The following is a 20,044-nucleotide window of genomic DNA, read 5'->3' as shown; positions in this document are numbered from 1 at the left end:
TGGGCTGCACAGCGTGAAGCCAGTGTGCTTGCTTCTTTAGAAGACTGTAGAAATGTTACATTTATTTGGGCTCCTCCACCCCAGCTGCTGTGTAGGCATTTCCCAAAGGTGCTGTTCAGGCAACAGAAGTGGAATTGCTGTAGCTGCATTCTCTCCCATGCCCCCAAGGGGCTGAAGCTGGGTAGGAGGAAGCACAGTGTTAGAGAGACAGTAGGGCAGGCTGTTGTGCCTTGACATCCCTGTGGCTTGTTCGTGTTTATACGCCACCTCTGACTGCAGCGCTGGGCTCAGGAATTGTCCCCCGTGTAAAGAGACAGCACTTCACAGTGAGGTCTCAAAGCCTTCAGCCATTCTGCTTTTGGCACTGACAGTAGGGATAATGAACTTTTTGGGGTGGTGACAGCCTTTGGCCAAGAAGCAAGGAGTCAAAAGTCCATTACGTGCTTGGCACAGTTGCTTTGCTATAATTAGTAATTTCTTTTTTCTGAGGCAGATTTTGGAAAAAGCATGTTTTGCAATCAGGCGCAGTAAGGGATATGGATTTAAGCAGCACGTTCTTCAGTTACTGTAAATCTGTAAAGCACCTCTGGTGTCGGTGGAGTTACTACAGTCTCTACAAGCTGCAAATCTGTTTTGTGCCTGAAGGAACATTCATGGAACCATCATTAAATAGACATGATGTATATAAAGACAGATTTAGTGTAGATATCAGTGGGGGCTCCCCTAAAAATGGAAACACTTAGATCTTTACCTAGAAGATCTCATCCTGAAATATAGATCTTAAGCAAGAGACTTTGGTTTCTGTCTGAGAACGTTGGCTCACGTTTGACTGCTGTCTCTTGATACTAGCCAGAAGAAATCTAGAAAGATATCATTAAGTCGTAATGCTGGCACTGGATGTCTGCTAGCATTAGCAGAGGATGTGTGCATGTCTGAGGGCAGTTTTGCAAATGCAATGTCTTCTACTTATTTATTTTTTTAATATTAAAGCTACCCAAAAGCCACCATGTGAATAGCAATAGGTTGGAGTAATGTTTTGCCTGGAAGTGTCTTGCTTAACGTTTCTCAGATGAGCAGTCTCCTATAGCAAATTAACTTTAAAGTGAAACCTGTTTCTAGATGGTGACAAACTGTTGCAAGCTTTTGGTTATATTCTGTTGTGTGTTGATCTTCATGACATTTTAAAATCTCTCTTTCCTTGTGTCCTTTCTTACAAGTGCTATGTGTTTGTAGCCTTAACTCTTCATTAGCTAAACCTCCTCTAATACCCACCCTTCCCTGCCATTTACTCAAAAAAAAAAAAAAAAGAGGAGTGATAACCCTATATGGTTCAGCCATCGCTTTGCTACATGATATAAAACACAACTAGGCAGAAAGGACCTGATTCTGCATGACTTCCACGTGCGTAAATCTCATTGACGTCAATGGGAGTGTTACGTGCAAAAGGACTGCAGGGCATAATTAAAAAGGACCCTTTTCTATCACAATGTGGAAAAAAATGTGGTTTTTGCTTGGGTACAATGAAAAGCTGTAAATCATTAGACACGTTTCTGTCTCCTAAGAACCTGACATACTACTTCGCTGTTGAGACATGCTTTTTGAATGATGGGTACCTTACTGAGAAAAGTTCCTGAGTTGGGTTAATGCTTTTTACCAAGTCTGATCATGAAACAGGTTTGACGGGCTGGAAGAAGCACTGTGGTGTGATAGAACAAAAAGAAAGGATTTGCCTGATAGCAAGACCCACCCAGATCTTGTTCGAACAGCAGATTTGTCAATGGCTTTTTCCACTGTTAATAATGCAAGCGGTATTTAACTGTTGGAGGCCTTCTTCTAGTGCTGCGCTACTAGAAATTGGGAGCAAGTCCAAATCTGCTGTTTGTGAGCTGTGCAGCTGTTGCAGGCAGCAGAGAATCAGGCCTATTCTTGGCTATGTTGCTCAGCCTCGCTAATAACAAGTGGAAATGCATTTTACTATGAATGTGACATTATTTGTGTAATTGGCAACAGCTTTCACTTTACCACCTGAACACACGAGTCATCTGCATACAAGAGCGCACACTCCCACAGATGTGCACATCCATGTAGGCAGGTATTGGAATAAGCAGAGGCAAGCATCCCTAATTTTTCCATGGCACTTATTACTTATGCTAATCTTTTTGTTTTTAAATAGTCGTCTACTGTGTTTCTCTTAGCTGGTATGTTTTTTTAAATGCTTGTTGCCTGCAATTGTGCTTTGTGGTATCCTGTCCAGATGGTCACCTCTTCCCTTCTTCCCCCTCGTGCTTTTTTTCCAAGTCGATCCTACTGAAAATCTTCCTCAGTGTTTCCTCATCCTGGACTCTGCCCCTGTCTCCTGGTGCATTTACTAACTGCTTAGCTAGTGAAGCTGTGGTTACACCTACAACTTTTACTGTGATTTAGCTGCTCTTCTATTTCCTGTCTGCTAAGTTGATACAGTTGCAGGTGATTTGCAGCCAAGACCCCCTATTATTTATTGCATGCTCTGTCTGCTTTTGGGTCGCTTTTATATTCCGCTTGTCTTTAATGACTCCCTTATCCACAGGCCCTGCCGCCTGGTGCACTTCAACCTTTACCAAAGAGGCCAGCACTTGAAAAAAACAATGGTGCCACCACAGTCTTTAACCCAAGCGTTTTCCACTACCAACAGGCTCTAGCCAACATGCAGTTGCAACAGCCTACGTTCATCCCTACAGGTAAGTGTTTCCTTGCTTTCCCCATCGTCATTGCTTTCTTTTTATGGCCTAGACATTGAGCTAATAAGCAGATTTATAAGAGTCCTTCGCAAAAGAGTATTAGTGTATAAAGTTTCATGTTAAAAATCAGTGGAAAGTTAATGTATGTTTGACTTTTTTCCTTCACCTAATACAATTTAGAGCTTTTCACTTGTAAAGATCCCTTCTTAGCCTTTTTTTTTTTTAAAGCAGTCAAACTAAGAAAAATGTCTGCATGTTTCTGAATTCACACTTCCTGTTTCTCCTCCTTATGGTTCAACTAGTTAATCCCAAATTAATTCTTTGACTCTTGTGTAGCTATATTATGGACTCATGTTAAAATGTTTGGCAGACCTCTATGTAGAGCTGTCCACTCACTTCAAGCTGCAGGTATCTTTCTAACCTTCTGTCTCAGTGACCTACATATTCCAGCAGCTGTGGTGTTTATGGAGGGAATGGCTCATCTTTAGTAAATACAAATTACATAATCCTCTTTAAAGTCATGTATTTTCCTCTTGCTTGTCTTTTGACCAGTATGATAACCTAAGATTTTTAAAAGCAATTTAACTCCCAGCTTTTATTGTACCTTTAAGGTCTCAGAGTAAAATTGAAAGATGCAGTTCGGTAATTCATACAGAAGCTGAAATGTTGACATGGCAGATGTGACAGCTGACTAGCCAATTAACGTTTTCGCTGCAGCCAAATTAAAACCAAAACCTGCTTAGAGTAGTAAGTTCTGAAAGTGGCTGAAAAAGGAAATATTCCAGAGCCGATAGCTCATTTTTAGTATCATTATTCTCATCGCAGAGCGTCATATGAAAATGGCTGCCTGAAGTTTTTAATGTCTAATGCTGTATTCATATGCCAAATTTTATGTTTACAAAAACATACAAAACCTTTCTCTGGGCTGGCCGTGCAGTGAACATGCAGTGGACCTGGACCTTGGCCTTGCCATTCCCTGCGGTCAGGGGAAAAGCTTTAAGAGATACCCCAATATCGAGACCAAACTGCATTTTAGGTGTGAGCGTGGATCCAGAGAGCTGAGACCTAAACATTGGATTCATGTGGCCTGGATGTTGTGAGAGTACTTGGAAATATTCAGAATTCAGTAGACGCCAGAATGTTTTTCCAGGGGAATGGGGTCTTGTATGAAGAGATGGAGGGAGGGACTAAGCCGGAGCCTTGTGCTCTGCAAAGTGCTCTTAGAGTGGATTGGCTCTACCGAACTTACCACAGCTTTTTCAGATGCCAACTGAAATACAACTTCAGAAAACACTGACACTTTCTAGAAAGCGAAATCTATGAGCTGGCTACATGCTTCCTTCCCTTGAGGTCGCAGTCTCCAAAGCTGACATAAAGACCTACATTTCTGATGCAAGCACTATAAATTAGCTTTTACCCAGAACTCTTGTAGTGCTGTTGTGCCCTGTCTCGTGGGAATAGAATTACACACAGGCAGATGTGTAACAGGTCTATTTACTGGCATCTGCTCTCATCTGAGGATATTAACACTGGTCAGAGGAGTAAATTTCCAGTCACAGAGTGAATCTCTGATGAATTTACACATCCACATTTTCCCTTCCTGATGCATCAGGCTGCAAATCTGGTCTAAGCCTTTGCAGCACTCTTGAAAGCAAAGCAGAGAGGTGGCATGTAACAACTCACATGGCTGGGAGTGGAAGTGAGTGGTTGTTTTCGTTAATTTCACCTCTTCAGTTATTGAGAGATCAGCATCATGGTTTCCTATGGAGCCAGGGGGGGTCAGAGTAGTGAATATTGAAAGTGGTGTCAGAACTGCAACTCCTTCAAATCTAAAAGCAACTGCCTCTTTCAGCTTAAACTAGAGACTTTGAATCCCAACCCCTGCTTTCAGGAGTAAATTGTTTTTGAAAATTGGTTTTAACATGAGCGTGTTTTTCCTATAAAGCAAACTTGTTTGCTGACATAATCAGAAAAAAATCAACACACTTGATACCAAAAAAACAAAAACCACCAAACAGCCCTGGTTTGTCGGCTAGATCACATCATCTAATACCAGGGTTGGAGAAGAAATACTTTTTCTACTACCCAAGAATTCAAGAATTAATTTGGTTTGCTATGTTCTCTTAAAACTGAGTTTAAACTATCCGTGTATCGATATGCAGAATCTGTTTTGCATGTGCTTAAATATTGAATGCTGCAAAGAGAATACCTGCTTTTTAGTTAAAGTGATTTCTAACACTGAAGCTTCACTAATGAAATATCCCTTTTGTTCATCTTTCCACGCTTCAATGCATGGTGTGCAGGGTCAGTTCTGTGCATGACACCCACTGCAAGCGTTGGTAGGTTTTTCTACACAAACTTCTCAACTTTTCCTAATCTGAAAGAGACAGCAAATTAGTATGCATCAGTGAGAACCTGGGTGGCTGAGTGGTGTGATTGTCTATCCGCTGTCTTCTTTGAGGCTTAAATGGTTGTATCCCTTTTAATTTCTGTGCAGTGCAGTGTTTCGTGTGACTAATATGAGAATCCAAGGCGATGCATTCCCACCCCTATTTAGTTCTGCTGCAGAGACAAAAATCTGTCAACCTAAATGTCTTTATAACCCATTTAAGTCATCCAACAAAAGAAATATCAATGAGAGGTTACTGATGGTTTATTATTTTTGCATCAGGTGTATTAGCATTCAGATTTTTGGTTGTCCTTCTGAGGACATTTTAAGAGACTGTTTTAGTAAAGGCTTTAAGAAGGAATGCATCCAAGGTCAGCCCCTTTACCAGAGCAGGGTGCTGCTTGTACAGCGAGTGAAGAAGAGCTTAAACTGTGGACCAGCTGAAGGTTCATCTCTTTAGTAAATTGTCAGCTGTGCAGGTACAGGTTGCTGTGAGGAGGTACCAGGGATGCAGTGAGGCTGAGAACACGCTCTCTGCTGCTAACATGCAGTCTCAGGATCCGGCATGTGCTAGGAACCTGTGTGGGTCTTTGAGGGACCCTCCCCTCTCTCTACGGCTGCTGGGTACAGCAGGGTGGGTGAAAGCTGAGATTTCATCCTCCAGCCAAGGTTACGCAAGGCTGCAACCATCCGGGAGCGCACCCGCTTCAGCCAGAGTGAGAAAGAGGGGAGCAGGAGCTTTGGGGAGAGAAGAGAGCAGGGCCTCCAGGGAACCATTTGGGGTAGCCTGAAAGCCAGCAGCTTTGGCAGAAATGGCTGAGCACTCTGCTCTTGAACCTCCCCCATCCCTCCAGGCTGCTTTATCCACCTGAGGGTGATCCTGCGGGGCAGGGGGCCCCGTGGGCACAGGGTTATCCCGCTGCTGAACCCCGTGATCGCTCCTGCAGGCCCCAGCTCCCAGTCCCGGTGTCTGTGCTGAGACGGGCTGGGTGGGAGCACACATAGACAAGCTATGGCTGTGGATATACCTGGGTGACTGCAGTGTCTGAACTGTCCCCGTGGGAAGGCCAGGTGTGTCTCCTGGGGTTTGGTGCCAACAAGTTCACTGCTGTCTGCTGCTCCGCGCCCGGCTCTTTCCTGGCCAGGAGGAGAAATCAGTGGCTGCAGGTTGGAGTGATCCAGGGCAGCATCCTCCCCATCCTTCCGTGGGTTTGGGGGGTGGCTCTGTGCACCCCAAGAGCATCCCCTCCAGCTCCGCGCTCCATGGGAAGTGCAGCTTCGAAAGGCTGCCGAGCTCCCCGCTGCTGCGTTGTCCTCTCAGATGCTCTTCCCGCGAGTGGTGACCGTTGGAATGCATTCGGGAATTTCTCCCTCTCGGCCTCCTCCCCTTTCTATTCCCTCCTGCCTCGCGAGGGGGGAATTTTGCCAAATCCTCTAGAATTAGAGTGGAAAGGAAGCACGCTGGATTTGTGCGGAGAGAGCTCGGGCTGCTAGCCGCTCGTCTGCAGTGCCTTCACCCCTGTACCGTGCCGAAACGTCCCCGCTAGAGAGAGGCGAGAAAACCCGGTTGGAGAGCCGATACGCGGCTGCTGGCCCGGCGAGATCGCAGCCGCAAAATGGGCCCTGCCAGCGGCTCGCTGCAAAGTGCATCATGTACCTCTGGTTCCTGGCGGGGACGGGGAGGGGAGGGAAGGGGACGAGCTTTCCAAGGCGGGTGGGAGGGTGCGCTTGCCAAAATGTCCCCACCCAAAGGAACGTGCACTGGCTGTGTCTAACTCCCCACGGGTGCGAGCTGACGTGGGCTTTTGCTAGCACACCCGCCCTCCCCCCCTTTGGAAATTTGGCCCTCGGAGTCTAATACATCATTGTTCTGCTTATAAATGTACTAAGTGTTGAGAATGTTTTGGTTTTTTCCTTAATTATAATTGTAATTGGCTTTTCCCCTTCTCTCTTGTTTATTTTTTTTCCCAACGCTGTCTTGCTTTGCACTGTGATTGCATGCTGCGCCCCGATGTGTCCTTCATGACGATGTCACATGGCTTGTTGCTGTGATTCCTGCCACGCCCCCAAATCCACCACATGTTGCCATGGTTACATAAAAAAAAACCAAAAAAAAAAAAAAAACAAAAAACAAAAAACCGCTCCACCCTCCCGTATGTCGCTTCCATGGTTCCCTTCCGAAAGTGCCCATGATGCACGGTGCTACGCCCACCACTGTGTCTGCAGCAACAACTCCTGCCACCAGCGTCCCCTTCGCTGCAACAGCTACCGCCAATCAGGTTTGGCCCTTTCAATGGCTTTCTTTCACGTGTTCAGATCTCGAGGACCGGGCGAGGGCCGGATCCTGCTCGGCTCGGGCGTGCAGAGGCAGCGTGCGTGTGTGCGTGTGCGTGTGCGCGCGTGCGTGTGTGTCTGGGGATCGGTGAGGGGGCACCCGGTGCTGGTCCTGCCGCGGCGGCTAGCCCAGCCGGAGCGTAGGGATGGGCGATCCACAGGGGTGCGCAGGCTCCCGGAGGTCTGGCCGCTTCTCTGGCAGCGCGTCCGGCTTCTCCAAAACGCCCCCCCCTCCCCGGGTCCTGAAAAAAACAGGCCGTAAAACTCCCGACGATACTGTCGCACTAGACCTGCAGCACTTCTGCTTTCAGTCTCAAGCAGAAATACCACCCCGAGCATCCTTCCCTGTGGTATTTTGGCATGTCCTCTCCTGGCTGGAAAGTGGAAGTGGGAACACGAGGAGGCCTACCCCAGTGCAAGATTGGACTCTGAAAACAATCCCCCCCACTCCCCTCCCAGAAAAAGAAAAACGGGAGTGAGGCGATGAAGTCTGAAGCTTATTTACATCAGTTACATGTCACCCATCCCTACAGAAATTACTCTGGATGTGCAGTACGTGCCGTTGTAGCACTGCCATAAGTGTACAGGACTTCATGCATGTCTGCCAAGCCATAATTCTCTCCAAAACTTTCCTCTGAAGATACTGAGTTGTGATGGCTGCTTCCGCACCAGTCCTGACCTGTATATGCACAATCTGTCCTAGTGATGCTTCCTGATAATTTGGTGTGCCACAACTTTTTCCAGTTAGACCAGAGAAATTTCAAGTGCTTTCCCCACCACTCCCCAATACCACTTGTAGCATTTTTTTAGTTCTTTGTCCTGCTCTCAGGTTTAGAGCTGTAGCAAAGAAAAATGGGGTATCACTTTATTCAATAGGATGCTATTAGGCATGCTGAACGCCAGCGTTATCTCGGGGGATGTCCTGTAGTCTTTTGCTAGCGCAAGGTCATAAAGCTTTCAGAAGAAGTTTTGCCTGCATAAGTCCTCAGCAGTTTTTTACTGCTTGCAGTAGGTATTGCTATTCTTTTTCTGTGCTTTGTTTTAATTTTCAGGTAGAGAAGGTCTTACTCATACTTGTATCGGTCATGAGAAGAAAGCAGAGATTTCTGTGCAGTGTTGCTCTGTGGCTATATGAGTCTGGACAAAGTTATGCTCCTTATGTTTCAGCCAGCTAGCTTCAGGGCATTTTGTCTTACTTGTAGTCCATGGAGTTAAAGTCCCAGTACAATTAACCACCACTCCATGAGGCATCAGTAGTGATGCAACTGTGTTGTACTTAATGTGTGGCAAAATAAATGCAAGTTGGGAATGGATCATGTTTTATAAGACGCTGATGTATTTACTAACCTGAAACTGAAGACAGAATGAAGAGACTTTTCTCGAGACAATGTTTTAATGTGTTGTGTTCTTTGTTTGTTTTGCTGTAGATATCCCAGTTATCAGTAGATGAACTGAGTAGCAGCATGTTTGTTTCACAGATGTAGAAGTTCCCGATAGAACAGTAAGTTGCTTTTTGGTATTTCTCTTTACAGCGGAGTACTTTGTACAAGGGCACTGCATCCCCCAAAAGGGGCTGGTTTGGGCAGAGGGACTGAGCCTGCAGGACCGCGGTGGCTTTGCTCTCTGCCAAGTCGACAGAAAATTCAGCAGCTGAAGCACAGATATGGACCAGCCTTGTGGCTTACAAAAGCCATGTTTTGTTGTGTCTAAAATACCTGTTTCGTGGTATTCATAGCCGCCTGTCTTGCATCCCCCTGAGTCTGGCAGTCGTGTTTACAAGTTACTCTTGCTCTGCACAGCTCCCAGCTGCCTGCAGGTGCCTCAGGGGGTTGTGCTATTGATGGTAAAGACTGCTCTGGTAATGAGTCAGCTGAAAAGGGGAAACTTCTGTTTTGCTGTTAGTGGCATATTCCTTTTCCTGGGGTAAGCAGGACTGGGTCATCAGCAGCTGCTGTGCATCAGCAGGAGTGGCTTGGTATGGGCACAGATCTGCTGTTAACTGCAGTAGGGGCCTGGCCCATGACAGTTTGCTTTAGAGGTCCTCGTACATCTTTAAGATGAATGCCACAAGCAGCATCCTTCACACTATATGGAGATCCTGGGCTTCCCTAGGCTGCTGGGTTTCTCTGAATGGGAATAACAAAGTTGTTTGTCCTTTTCCTTGACTTAGAGTGTTTTAAGGCCTTAGCAGCAGTCATTTTTCCATTGCTTTTATTTGTAAACATTAGCTAATGTTCATAAGAAAAAGATCCCTTGGGACTTTTAGTTCACTGCTGTATTTTTCACCCCAAGGCATGAAAGAGTAGTTCAGCCACTTCAACAAGAAATCACCAGATTTTCCCAATGCAGGCCGTTTAGTGTACACAGATAGGCAACCTATTTCTTCCACAGGTCACACTTACAGGCAAGTACTTAAAAGCTGGAAATTAATTTGGCAAGCAATTCTCTAATTATATCTCTAGCAAATGACAGAAGTTACTCATGTTGGTGGTGGCCTTTATCTCTGGTGACCTAAGTAAGCTGTTTTATGTATAAATGGCCTGCTAACTGTGGCCGTGGACCCGTGTTAGTCTAGGGGTGGACACTGAGGTATCCCTGTCAGTTGAAAATGTTGTGCGTTATACAATGTACTGCTCTCCTAAACGGCAGACAGATGTGCCACCTGACATGTTACACTATTTCCATAACACATGCAAAACAGTCTGTTCCACCCAATAAGGAGATCATTTGCACTGGAAGAACCTCGTTCTTGAACTCTGACTTCATTATTTCAGGAAACTTATTTTTTCTGAATTATTTTCGTTTCCATGTGAGTGTGTTCTTAAATTCACACTGTCAATAGCTAGTGATTTCAGAGTAGGAAAGGAAACTCCATGAAATATATTTAGCAAACAGGGAGCACAGTACAGTCTGTCCGAACAAAGCATCAGCCACGCTTTTAAGGACAGTGAAAAATACTTACCTGAAAGAAGTAGGGTCAGCATTTCAAATGTGATGGGTTCTCTTGGGGATCAGTCTGCTGGGCATGGAAAGCATCTGTGTAAGAAGACAAGCCCGTTCTCCATGAGGGAGCTGTGACCATGTGTATGACCCACCAGTCTGCCAGAAGCTCTTGGCCTCTCAACACCTCACAGCTGCAGGGTGTAAACCCCCTTCATAGACTGGTAGAAAAGGGCTGTTTCCCCCACTGTCAGGAGCCCTTGTGTTTTGATCCCATTTCTGTGTTGTTTCCCACCATATCCATGTGTAAACTAAAGGCCAGCAAATCTCTCAAGCACCCATCATTTCATGCTGCCACCCAAGCATGTGAAGTTGTGCGTGTGCTCAAGTTTTTTGCCAGATAAGGATCTTCACTGACATTTCTCAGTGCCAAGGGGTGAATTCCCAAAGCTGCTGTGAGTGGGAGTTTTGTTATAGAAATACTTGCTGCTCTGGCAGATGTTGTTCTTTTTCTCCATGGTTGACGAGGTCCTGGCAGCCAGGCTGGCTAGCCTAGCTCTTTACAGGGAGGATTTTCAGAAGTATATTCGAGGAGAGGAGATTTGCTCCCAGAAGAGGGTAACCTGAGCACAGGGTTTGTATGTTCCTATTTTGTCTCTGAGCCTGATTCATATTTGGCTCCCTAGGATTAGATTTTAATGTGAATATCTATGGCTGCCTTCAAAGGAAACAGGAGCCAACGGTGGTCAGGGATTCCTCCGGTCCTCTCATTAGTCACTCTCCACCTGCCTTCTTGTCTCACAAATGAGACTGTTATTTTCTCACCTCCCTATTTCATAAATTGTTTTTTTCAGCATGTGTGAAGCACACTGGAAATGGAAAGCTCCAAGTGCAGATTAAAGAGGATGCCAAATGTGTTATTAGTAGTTTCATCCTACATCAGAAAATTAAGGGAATAAAACATTGTCTCTCCGCAACATACAAATGGCAACCCGTTGGGCAATGCAGTGGGGATGCAGATATATCTTAGTAGAATGACTTTATTGAAGAAAATATATAGCTAGCTTCACATTCTTTCTTCGTTCTTTTTTTCTTTCCCCTGCAGCAGACCATGTTGAAATTCTGAACCGTAAAATTATGGAGCACCAGGACTTCTTGGTGGGAAGCTGCGCATGGCCTTTCTGTATATATTCCCTCTTCCCTTCTATCGTTCTCTACCACCTCTACAGTAAGCCTGTTGCAGCCTACATGTTAACCAAAAACTGATCAATGGGAATGTCAAAAAAAAAAAAGGAAAAAAAGAAAAAAAAAAGAAAAAAAAAGCACTATAGAAACAATTAACAAACAGCGCTCTGTTATATGAGATATACAAGTAGAAAATTATAATAGACTTTTATAACACATTACTTTAACACACTTAATCATTTTATGACTACCATCCTGATAAGTGCATCTGCACAGCGGACTGTTGGTTTACTGTATACTATCGATGGATAAATGTTTGTCTTGTTTTTAAAGTGTTATCTTACTGTTTTGTTTACATCATAGTCTATTGATTTGTTTTAAAGTGTACATCATTATCAAGTATACTCAATACCATTTTTTCATTATTGTTATGTCTTAAGTTTTCATATACTGTAGGTTTTATGGGGTTTTGTTTGTTTTTTACTAAAAATGTTATTGTGGGAAACAGGAATTATGTGCTTGAAAAACACGACGCAGGAATGTTCTGCCCTTTTCTGGATTTTGCAGTTAATGTCAGCTAGAGTCGCTTGTGTTAATGCTCCTTTTATCACGGAAAATTTGCCTTCAAGCAGAGTCTCCAAATTTTTAGTACAAACAATATGAAAGGACAGCTGTCATTTTAGTCCAGTTCAGGGTATTTCTTTAAATACAGTGAGCTCATTCTGGAAACTGAAGAAAAAAGAAAAACACAAAAACCCAATCTCAGTAAGGGGATAGGAAAGATTTGCTCAGATTATGGTAAGCATCAAGGAATTTCTGCAGTTCTGTTGTCCGTTGAAGTGCATTCTCAGCTGCAAACGGCGCACAATCTTTCTTGCTGTTTTCATGGTGCAGTGAAAAAAAAAACACGTGGATAAGTGAGATGGCTTCAGTTGGGCAAAGATGCATTTGCATTGGAGAGAAACAAATGCCAACTGTTAGCTATAAAACGTGTAGCTGGAGCAGGCCCATAATCATGACATAGCCCAAGCTGGGTAATACCATGTAGACTGGGCTTGTCTTCTCTAAGCATGCTGAAACATTTCCGCCTGAAATCCTCTGTGGCTCTTTGAAATTTTGTCAGCATGCACCAATTTTTTAACCACCATTGTTCATGATTCGGTGATTTTTCCCAAGATCTCTGGCCCTTTAAAGCAAACACAGCAGTAACAAACCAGAAAAAATCGAAGCATAAGCTTTCTACCATACATTAACATTCTTTTTAATGGGGTTCTTGTAGGTCAGGGGATGTATTTTGGCACCTTCAACTTGATCAAGACCAACGTTTGTCACAACCAAGGGCTAGTTTTCAATACCTCCTCATCAAGCGCGTGAATAAAACAGCTACCAGTTGAGCATGCTGGGCAGCACGGCCTGGTGTTGTGCGGCCTTGCTGAACAATCTGGCTACACAGAATGCATTTTAGTTCAACAATGCAGCTAAATTCATCCCTGTCATAGCTTCATAGTATCACTGGCATTATGGAAGAGATGGATTTGCTCCTGTAAATCCATGAACTCCATGAACGTATCAAGTGCTAGGAGAAAGACAGTCATTATTAAATATAAGCAAGAGACAAGTTCCTAGTGTCCTGCCTCCCTGAATTCACAGTGGTCTTGCAGAGTGCCAAACTCTGACAAACAGGTTATATTTTTTTTTCCAAGTTCCTTGGCCTTGGTTAGAGAATTTCCTTGCCCCCCTCTCCTCCAGTGCGGGCACAGATACATTGATAGACACGTACCTACGTGGGCCACAAGTGATAAAGGGGCGTGTGGAGCACGACAGGTTTGTCCCTGATGAGGCTCCGACCAGCTGCTTGTGGCAATTTATTCATAGCAAGAACCTTTGAAGAGTCCAGCTCAAAAAGGCCTTGAGCCAGAAGGGATCTTTCTATTCATTTCAGCAGGCTTTGAACCAAACCCTGAAAGAGGGGAAAAAACCACACACCCCTAACCCTCAATCATGAACCTCGTGTTTTGACAGTCACTTGTGTCTGTAGCTGTTTCCCAGCCATCACCATTCAAAAGCAAGATGGTGTTGCCTGAAATTAGTGACTCTCATTTATATTGGCTACCACATACCTGTTCTTTTAACCACTGAGTTTCTGTTTCCCAAAACCATAACATTGTTAGTGGAAAAAGTGGATTTGAGTACTTCCTGTTTGAAATTATTTGTGTATCAAAATGGGTTTTGCACAACCTGTGCCAGTGCCTCAACAAAGAACAGAGCTGATCTTCTTAAGCCAGAAAGGATGCATTCAAGCTTGTATGGCTTTATGAGTTAAAGGAGGTTGGAACTTTTTCAGTGCTAAATGGATTTTTGTATATCTTGACACTTTGATGTAACCTCCTATTTTATTTATCTACTTAAACATCTGGCATAGATGTGCATAGAATGTAAACCTAGAATACAGCTGTTTTCACGTCACATTTAAAGCACTGAAAAAAAACGTTTAAGGATTATTTTTTATTAAAGAGGTCCAATGAGGGATGTTCAGGGTAGTTATATTAGGTGCCACAACAGTTTTTATATTGCTGGCAAATTTAGAGTTAATTTGTAAATGAGTTTAAGGAAAGAAAAGCTTGAAGCACTAAACTTCACCAAATTCAAAACAATCTCGGCAAAAATGCCATTTTGAGGTAGCACTATTTAAACTAGTTGTGCAATGACTTGCTCTAATTTTCTTTGTTCAAGAAAGAAAAAAAAAAACAGTCGACAGACTATAAATTTCCTAAATAGACTATTACAAAGTCACCAAGCTAGTTAGTGACTCTAAACAAATGTCATAAAAGCATGAATATCATCCTTTATTTGACAAGAGATGTATGTAAGTTTGTTTAAATCAATATAATTTTAGTGACATTTTTATAAGCTTCCCACTTTCCATGAACCTATATTTTTTATTTATCCAAAGTTATTTCTCTTTGTCCATTTCTCTCAGCCTTATGCAAACAATATGCAAGAAATGCTGAAACTTGGATAAAACGGGTCATGCAGAGGGAAAATGAAAGCTGAGATTGATCATTTTCACGAAAAGGTTGTTAGTAGTTTCAATAATAAGTACTACTACTAAACTGTAACATAAGCAGACAATAAAAGAGGGATTTAAAATAAAATGGATTCATAAAACTATTAAGATTATTTTTGTTAAATACAGTGTTTTTAGTAGTTTGGAACATGATTTCACAATCAGCCGTGTTTTTTAGTTGGAAGTTTCTAGCTGATGATTTTTGACTTTGTATTTTTGCATCGTGATGTTCTAGAAACCATTACCTCCCTGGCCAGCCCGCGCCGGCCCCGTTCCTGAACACTCTGAAGCACTTTCCTCTCTGCCATACGTGTCGTTTCGCACTGCGCTCGGAGTGTTCACGAACAGCGGCGCGGGCGGGCTGGCCGCGCGCTCTGCAAACCACAAGCGCCGTGCTCCTGCCGCGGCTCCGGCAGCGGCTGCGGAGCTCCGGATTCCTGCGGTGGGGTTCTCCCAGCGTGCGGTCGGCTGCGGACCACGGCGAAAGTCCCGCCCGAGCGGCTGGAGCTGTGCAAACCGTACAGGCAGCGATGGAGATGGGTATGTGTCTCTTGTAAGGTGCATCGGGTCGGATAAGGAGACGCGTGTGTCTGATGAGATGTCTTCTCCACCTTGCAGGCTCCTTGCTAACGCAGTAGAGTAGCTCTAGGACATGCTAGTACACAACGATTGAGAAACTGGAGTCCTCATTTTTTTTTTTAATCCCTTGTACATTTCACATACATGAAAATTGAAAAAGGTGAAATTTATGAGGAAAATCTAATTTCCCATTCCTGTTGAATGGATTTAGTTTGATATTGACCTGATTTTACCATGTGCCTGTTGAAGGCCTTAGAGTATATACTGTATGTTAAAGACTGTAATAACATTAAAAAAAAAAAAATAGTTGATAGCCTAATCCAAATGTAAATATAGCTACAACACATTGTTACTAGGCTACAACGCATTAATTCATGTCATATATTTTCATTTCTTTGCCATTAGTTTTTAAGGTTTTCATTATTGCTTTTTTGATATCTTTAGTAACTAATGAATTTAATTTTGAAGGAGAGTTAGAGAAAGTTTAAAATTTTTACTACATGTATTCAACCCATTTAGTTATATTCTAAACCAACACTGAAGCATGGTAAGGTATAGAATACAGTCCATAACTAGTTTGTATAGTTTACAGTTTAAGAACAAAATTAACTTTGTATGTAACTCCTACAATGATAGATTCATTGTTAACTAATTATATTAAGTTGTTGTTGCTATGGCAACAAAACTACAACATGGCTACCTTTGTATACATTATTTGTGAAATTTTCACATGTAAATTAAAAGTGATGTGTAACAGTATGAGCTTGTTAAAGGTACAGTTCGATACTGTCAGATAAAGATATGATTGAATATTTTTAAAATCCCAAAGTCCCATGTGAACGCTGAATTTGTGTCTTTATGTCACTTTTTCAGTCAAGAAGTTTACAACACATGGATTTAGAGTCAGGTTTTATAGCTTGTAGAAATTGTTGTGTGGCAAGGGTTATTCCACAGTATTTTAACTTTGAAAACACGACAGCCTGTATTTACGACATAGTGACTGGTCTTTCTTTCATTTCACGTTCGCCTGCATTGTGGGAATTCAGAATTAATCGGTTTCAGTACTGTAGCTCTGCTTGCAATTTTGGTTTGTTTTGTTTTCCTGAAATTGAACACTCACATGATTATGTTACGATCAGGGCTAAATAATTAAACGTGTAACTATTTTAATACTAATTTATATTAGCAAAAACTGTACATAAGAAAAAATATTGTGGAATGACCCCGTAACAGTGTTGAAGATACAAATATGCTGCAGTTAAACTGATTCAGTTAGTGTACGAATGTGTGAGACACACCTTTTTTGCACTTATGTACATAGTCCACGAAAGAAATCCTTGGAACTTATTTTGAATATAAAAAGTCTGTAATAATACAGGAAAAGTTTGTAAAAGAGATAGGTATTACTAAGGCTTTGAAAAGGAGGAGTTTTTTGCTATAAAACTTATCTGAAAGCATGATGTTGCTTTGCTGTTGTAAAAGCTTTGTAGTTTGCCATAGCTTATTATACAGCAGACTGATAACAGGTCAGCTCCAACCTGCAGCACAGAGAAATGGGAAACAGTGCTTAATTAATTAGTAAGGTCACTAGCAAAGATTTTTGTAATCAGCCTACATTTTCAAACACACCCTAGGTCATGTTTCTGATGCTTTGTATTCTCGGTGAATCCTATTAGGACTGATAAGTCAGTGACAGCATACACACGTTTTTCCTAGCACCTAATCCTATTTCCAGCTGGAGGTGCTTATCTGTTATAGGTGGCTGTCATTGCAGCAAGTGTTTTAAATCCCAGAGGGAGTTTGAACTGGTGCAACATGCTGGTTTGTTGTTTGTTTTGGTTGTTTTGGTTTTGCTGATTTTTTTTTTCTTTTTTTTTTAAACCTTTTGGGGCAAGCTAACAAAATTGAAGCGACCGATGAGCAGCAGAGGGACAGGAGCTGTTTCACATTGTCTTGGGACAGTTTGCTCCTGCTGTGCCCCCTGCCTTAGCGTTCGTCTGAGAGAGCCAAAGGTCCTGGTCAGACGGCAGTGCTGCACGGCGCTGCCTGCCATGAGGAAGCTGGATGCTGGGCAGGGAAGTGAACGCTAATCGTGGCAGCGTGGCCAGCTTGGTGCTTCTGGCTGGGCTTAACAGTCCCTGTTGTCTTGCCATCAGAAGGGAGTGCAGCCATCCCACCCAGCCTGCTGAGCAGCAGCACACGGTGCTCCTCAAGCGTCTTCTGGGTAGAAAGGGGCTGCCCGGGGGCTGGGGGGTGCGTGGCTCTGCTGCTTCTCTCCCCGTAGTCGGTCACAGTTTTAACAGAGAGGACTGGCGCTTCCAGGAGGACCTGGCCCTGCGTTCCCTGTCCAGCCGAGGCTGCCCCTGGTTCTTCGGAGCTGTCTGGCTGCCCTCTGTGCAGCGCGAAGCAGCCCACAGCCAAGTGTCGGGAATCCCAGGCAAAGCCCCTTACTAGCCAGGAGATGCTCTCATATGCGGAGCTGGTTGTCCTTTTGTTCGCCCTAATGAAATGTTAGTTGTAACAGAGAAAACAGAAGATTAATGGTGTAAAATATCCTTCCCCTGCAGCAGATTCCTAATTGCCAGCAGCCCTGGGTCCCTGGGCTCTCTCGATTCCCTTCCCACTGCTGCTCGGTTGGTTGTACTGGCAACTCTCTGCAGTACTGGGTGGTTTTTGGAAAAGCTGGAGGGCCCGTATTGACCCACTTAGGTTTTGGTTGGAACCAGTTGTGGGGTTTTGTTTGTTTTTTGTTTGTTTGTTTGCTTTTCAAAATGCAAACCTCAGATTTGCTTTGGGAAGGTTGCTGGTTTTGCCACAAGGCTGGTCCCAGCTCAAGCTGCTGAGCTCTGAGCACCCCAGAACAGTGCCGGTGGGTGGTGGCACCCGGTGTCCCTGGCTGCCTTTCCTGCCCATCCCAGGGCTGGGGGCTGTTGTGTCGCTGCCGAGTGGCTGCCCTTCAGCCACCGCTGCCGGCGGCTGTCTCAGAGATTGCTCTCTTGACATCGCTGACAAATGTCCCCTGCCCAGACTGTGTTTCACCACGTGGTTCGTTTAAACGGGTGGTTTGATGAATCGGAACCTTAGCATCATGTGGTCCCGGTGTCTTTAAAACAGCGGGAAAAAAATCAGATGTCTCTTTGTGGGCGTTACAATAACCTAGATTTTAATATGAAATAATCAGCAAATTCTAGCCACCGTGCTACTAAGGCTTCCCTTTGCTGTAATCAATTTTATAATCAAGCTCTTACTCACTTCTAAGATTGAGAGAAAAATATTTTGCACTATGCGAAATGAATCGTAGCTGGTAAAACTTCCTTGGGATATGAGGATGATCATGACAACACTGCTAAAATCTTTGCTAGTGATCTTTACTGACATCTCTATCATCAAAAATAACTCTATATGCCTCTCAAATGGGATATTTAAACATGCAAAATAACACAACTATTAAATAAAATGAAGTTATTTTTTCCAAACACACAACAGAGAGAATTACCTGACACCGAATTACAAGGTTCCAGTTCTTTATTACTGTACACAGATGCTATTTGATAGTGGTGGAAGCCAAATGATTTTGTTGCCATGGCTTTTGTATCCTAGCAGATGAGGGGATGATAAGACCATTCTTAGATTGGATTATGGGATTTTTTTCTTTACAATTAGCTTTCTTTCAATTTTATTTATATTTTAAATCATGAAAATGAAACTAAACTCCCCATGCTCCTTATTATATCACCTGACAACAGATCACTTTTTTTTTTAAATAGAGAATTGTATTTTAGGCAATCAAATCAAACAGAGAATGTTCTAAATTGTCAATTTTTAATTTAAATATATAAAAACACTTATACTGTACTGTGTAAAGTAGATATTTGAAGCACATTCTTCTTTTCATAGGCATTTCTGGTAAAACAAAGTAAGGGAAACATTAGGAATCAATTTAATGGTATAGTTTAGAATATATACAAACAATTACAGTTAGCCCTGTGGAATTGTAAGAAATTAAAATATCATCAGATTCAGACAGGCATAGGCTAATGCAGTATTTCAGTTCCATAACACAATAGTTCATTCCCTCAACTGCTACCAACAGGGTGTACGCTTTGAATTTATTTTTCTTTTTGCCACGTTATATTGCTGTAGTGCTTGTACGTGCTTTAGAAATGTGCATAATGCTACTCATTTTAGTATGTTACTTCTATATTGTTATTGTTTATTTTTTGATCTTTTAATAAAGTGTATAAAATTCTTGGTTATGTTTTTTATGGATCCATATCTACACATTAATAGGAGTTTACTTTAAGAACTTTTCAAGTTCCAGTTTATTAGTCCCAATCTTTAAAGGTTCTGATGTAAAAATAATAACTAATGAATTTGATTCAATGTTATCTCTAAAGTGTAGAAGAACAGAATAAATTTCTTTCCAGAAAATACTTTCAGTATTTTGAATTCTGTAGCCAGTGCCTCCTCTTTATTGGATGCATTAGGCCTATCATATTAAAGTTACTAACATAAGAAAGAAATTTGTATTTTAGAAAAATAAAAGTAAAACTTTCCAGATGCTGCCTTTTGGTTTCTCTTGTGCCTTAGACCTTCTGAGACACATGCGATGTGTTATGTTTGTTTTGTATTTTTCCATGCTTCCTTTCTGACCCTATCTATGATGTGATTAGAGAGGAGATCAGAGCTGTGCATTTGAAGATAACCATGAAGAATAAATTGAATATAATTCAAAGGCCTGCAGCTTTTGTAGCACAGTGATGTGTGTATTAATTTTTCTCTTTCAGCATTTGTGTCAGATACTGTTTTGAACGTCCCAGTGCAGTAATACAA

At 42.7% G+C, this 20,044-nt stretch overlaps 1 protein-coding gene across 22 annotated transcripts in view; it reads left to right on the top strand.

The window, feature by feature from the left end:
* The window catches only part of MBNL3 (muscleblind like splicing regulator 3), a 100,683-nt gene extending 80,912 nt beyond the window's left edge, over nt 1–19,771 (top strand). For 10 of the 22 annotated variants that reach the window (XM_083796935.1, XM_083796927.1, XM_083796936.1 and 7 more), the window contains 5 exons: nt 2,567–2,717; nt 5,021–5,056; nt 7,291–7,385; nt 8,868–8,941; nt 11,486–19,771. In XM_083796935.1, coding sequence (XP_083653061.1) covers nt 2,567–2,717; nt 5,021–5,056; nt 7,291–7,385; nt 8,868–8,924 — 339 coding nt within the window. In that variant the 3' untranslated portion in view covers nt 8,925–8,941; nt 11,486–19,771. The remainder of the gene's footprint in view (nt 1–2,566; nt 2,718–5,020; nt 5,057–7,290; nt 7,386–8,867; nt 8,942–11,485) is intronic. The other 12 variants (XM_083796941.1, XM_083796925.1, XM_083796933.1 and 9 more) reach the window with 5 other exon arrangements.
* The last annotated feature ends 273 nt before the right edge of the window (nt 19,772–20,044 follow it).

Source organism: Anser anser (genome assembly GCF_964211835.1).
Source record: "Anser anser genome assembly, chromosome: 13".
NCBI classification, from domain to species: Eukaryota; Metazoa; Chordata; class Aves; order Anseriformes; family Anatidae; genus Anser; species Anser anser.
Note: the sequence above shows the minus strand (reverse complement) of the source record. Positions and strands in the feature narration are given on the sequence as shown.